The sequence below is a fragment of the Myzus persicae genome, unplaced genomic scaffold (genome assembly GCF_001856785.1).
Source record: "Myzus persicae strain clone G006 unplaced genomic scaffold, MPER_G0061.0, whole genome shotgun sequence".
NCBI lineage: Eukaryota > Metazoa > Arthropoda > Insecta > Hemiptera > Aphididae > Myzus > Myzus persicae.
The window spans coordinates 1-3361 of NW_019102106.1; the positions used below are offsets into that span (position 1 = coordinate 1).

Below are 3361 nucleotides of genomic sequence, written 5' to 3' on the forward strand. Positions count from 1 at the left end.
CGTTACGGGTCTTGAGATGGGATTAAAATTCAATATAAGCCCATTACTTCAGATCAGTCCAACTAGTCGTAAGACTAAAGTGGTACTAGCAACATCAAATAAAGTTAAAAAATTGACAGGAAAAAATAAAAAAATTTTACAAGCTTTGGGTTATCAACTACAGCAGAATGCCTGAGAGTGATATTTTAGATATAGGTTCACGGTATGAAACGGATTCTAGAATTACGAAAACTGTACTGCTACTGTCAATTTTATAAAACTCTTTAAACGATGCTTTTGATATTTTGAATTCGAGAACATTGATTCCATGTGGCTTCAAAGGAGCTATCAATAATGATAATTATGAAAATATACTTGATTTTAGTAAAAAGTTCATTTATTATGTTCATAACTTAAAATTAAGTACCGGTCAACCAATTTTAAAATCACAAAGATCAACTGGCTTTTTAGGTTTCATAGTATGTTTTCATTCCCTTATTAACTTAAAAAAAAAATTCATTGATACAAATAATTTAAAATTCATACCGTCATATAAACTAAGTCAAGACCACCTTGAAATATTTTTCGGTAGTGTTAGGTCTCAGGGGGGTCACAACAATAATCCAACATCCATGCAATTTAGATCTGCTTACAAAAAATTATTAGTTCAAGCACAAATAAAAGACAGCGGTCTTGGAAATTGTATTTCTCTTTTAGATATCCCAATTCTAAACTGTTCTAGTGTATCTAAAAATCCAATCCAAGCCATAAATGATACAAATGCTTCCCTTTATAATGATATTGAATTAGATCCAGAGACTTTTACAGTTGAAACACATGGAACTCATCTCCATTTAAGTTCATTCTCCAAAGAAGTTTCTTTATACATAGCTGGTTTTGTTTCTCATAAGTTAGCTTCACAAATAAAATGTGATGTATGTACACAAGCTCTTTTTGGGACCAAAGAAAACTTTTTATTATCTTTAATTTCTTTAAAAGATAAAGGTGGTCTTACATACCCAAGTACTGATGTTATTGAAATATGTTTAGTTGTAGAAAAATTTATAAAATTACATTACCAAGAACATAAACCAAATAATTCATTATTTATTAAAAATAAAATTCTGGCTTCCTTCATTAATGACAAAAATATTTTTTCTTCAATAAATTATCATAATATAAAAAATGGACCTTTTTCTAATCATGTTATTCTTCTAATTAAGTCAGTAATTTCAACTTATTATGACATAAAAATTAAATATCTATGCAGAAAACAAAACGAAGTAGTTTCATTAAGAACTTTTTACAATAAATTAACCTTATTCAAAGGCCAATAGTTGTTCTTTGTTAATATTAATTAATGCTTTATTAATTGCTACAGCTTTAAATATTAAATATAAGTTTTACCTAAATGTTCATTTTATTAAAAAAAGTTATTCATTTTTATTTTTAGATATATTAAGGATAAATTAAAAGTACGGTGAAATGCATGTTAAAGAGAAGTATAAATTGAAATTTTCACATTTTCCCTAATTCTAATAGGTTGAGTTTACAATACAAGATGATTCTTTTATCATGAACCACTCATGATTTCAAAAAGTATTAATGTACATATTAATACATTAATATAATAATATTATGCAAATTATAACATAATTTTGTAATATTAATAAGTATAATTATTAATATGTGAACTTATTATATATTTAAGATTAGTTTTTTAAATTCAATTATTTTTTTTTTTTTACTATAATCTGTATTTTATTTTTTGTTACNAGTTATTCATTTTTATTTTTAGATATATTAAGGATAAATTAAAAGTACGGTGAAATGCATGTTAAAGAGAAGTATAAATTGAAATTTTCACATTTTCCCTAATTCTAATAGGTTGAGTTTACAATACAAGATGATTCTTTTATCATGAACCACTCATGATTTCAAAAAGTATTAATGTACATATTAATACATTAATATAATAATATTATGCAAATTATAACATAATTTTGTAATATTAATAAGTATAATTATTAATATGTGAACTTATTATATATTTAAGATTAGTTTTTTAAATTCAATTATTTTTTTTTTTTTACTATAATCTGTATTTTATTTTTTGTTACTTACTTTTATTTAAAATTAAATAAACGTTATTGCTTAATATATTTAATTTGTCTTTAATTTATTAATTATTATTATTATTTTAAAACAAAATAAATTGCAAATATTTTATAAGTGTTCCTACCAACCACATATTAATAAATAATGTTTTTCCTTCATGTGGTCATACTGGTTTTTGTCCTTTTAATTGCTTCACTTTTTGTACTGTGCAAGTATATGTTAGTTCATCTCTTTATATTATTACTCTATGAGGTCTACAGAACTCGTATTTATTTCATTATCCAATATTAGCCGTATCTCGTCGTTCACTATGCAGACTTGGTTTACTCCAAATAATAAAACGCTTGGACTCTGACCTGTCGACCTATGTATGGTATTATTAATTGAAAATTCAACTACATTTAATACTCGGTCCCACTTATTTGTAGATTCAGATAATTTTGCTAACATTGGTACAACAGATTTATTGACGATCTCTCCACCTGGCCGTTTGCTCTAGGTGTTCCTGCGGCAACTAACACTAAGTTTACAGATTCGTTCTCCAGAAATTCTTTAAATGCTGTGGACGTAAATGACGTACCACGATCACTGATTATTTTACGCGGTTTCGAATATGTTTGAAAATACATACGCAAATGTTTTATTACTTCTTCCGTTTTTGTACTACGACAACTGACAAGGATATAATTTTACGAATTTTGTAAATGCGTCAGTCACGACGAAAATAAACTTGTTTTTGTTTCCTGTTTTCTCCAGGGGACCCAGGTGGTCTACGTGTATTATTAAAAATGGTTTATCTACTTTCGGGATACAATTAAGAAAACCTTTTTTTCCACTGGGAACTGTGAACTCGATACATTTCAAGCAGTTATTTATATAATTACGTACTTTCGTTTTCATGTCCGGGAACCAATATACGCGTGAAATGTTTTCGACGACCTTAGATAAGCCAACATGCGCCATATCGTCGTGGCACGTTCGTATGATATTAGATTCCATTGACAGTGGTACATAAAATTTAACATTTTTGTTTTCTTTTCTGTACACCAGTCCATTGCGTAATTCAAATAGTTTAATATCCTTCGTTAATAACTCGTCCCTAATTTTACTAATGTTATCGTCTGTATTTTGCCTAAGGGCGAGCACCTGTTCAAATGAATTAGATTCTAAAACTAAGATAGCATGGCACCTACTAAATGCATCTACGTGCTGCATTCTTGTGTTCGGGCGGTGAAAAATGTTGAAATCATAGTTTTGCAAAAAT

The 3361-nt window shown here is 27.5% G+C and overlaps 1 protein-coding gene across 1 annotated transcript; it reads left to right on the forward strand.

Moving 5' to 3' along the window:
* The first annotated feature begins 611 nt into the window (after nt 1-611).
* LOC111031282 lies at nt 612-2596 on the forward strand. The gene is made up of 2 exons (XM_022311158.1): nt 612-1002; nt 2526-2596. Exons 1-2 carry the CDS (start codon nt 612-614, stop codon nt 2594-2596), a joined length of 462 nt encoding a protein of 153 aa, XP_022166850.1.
* The last annotated feature ends 765 nt before the right edge of the window (nt 2597-3361 follow it).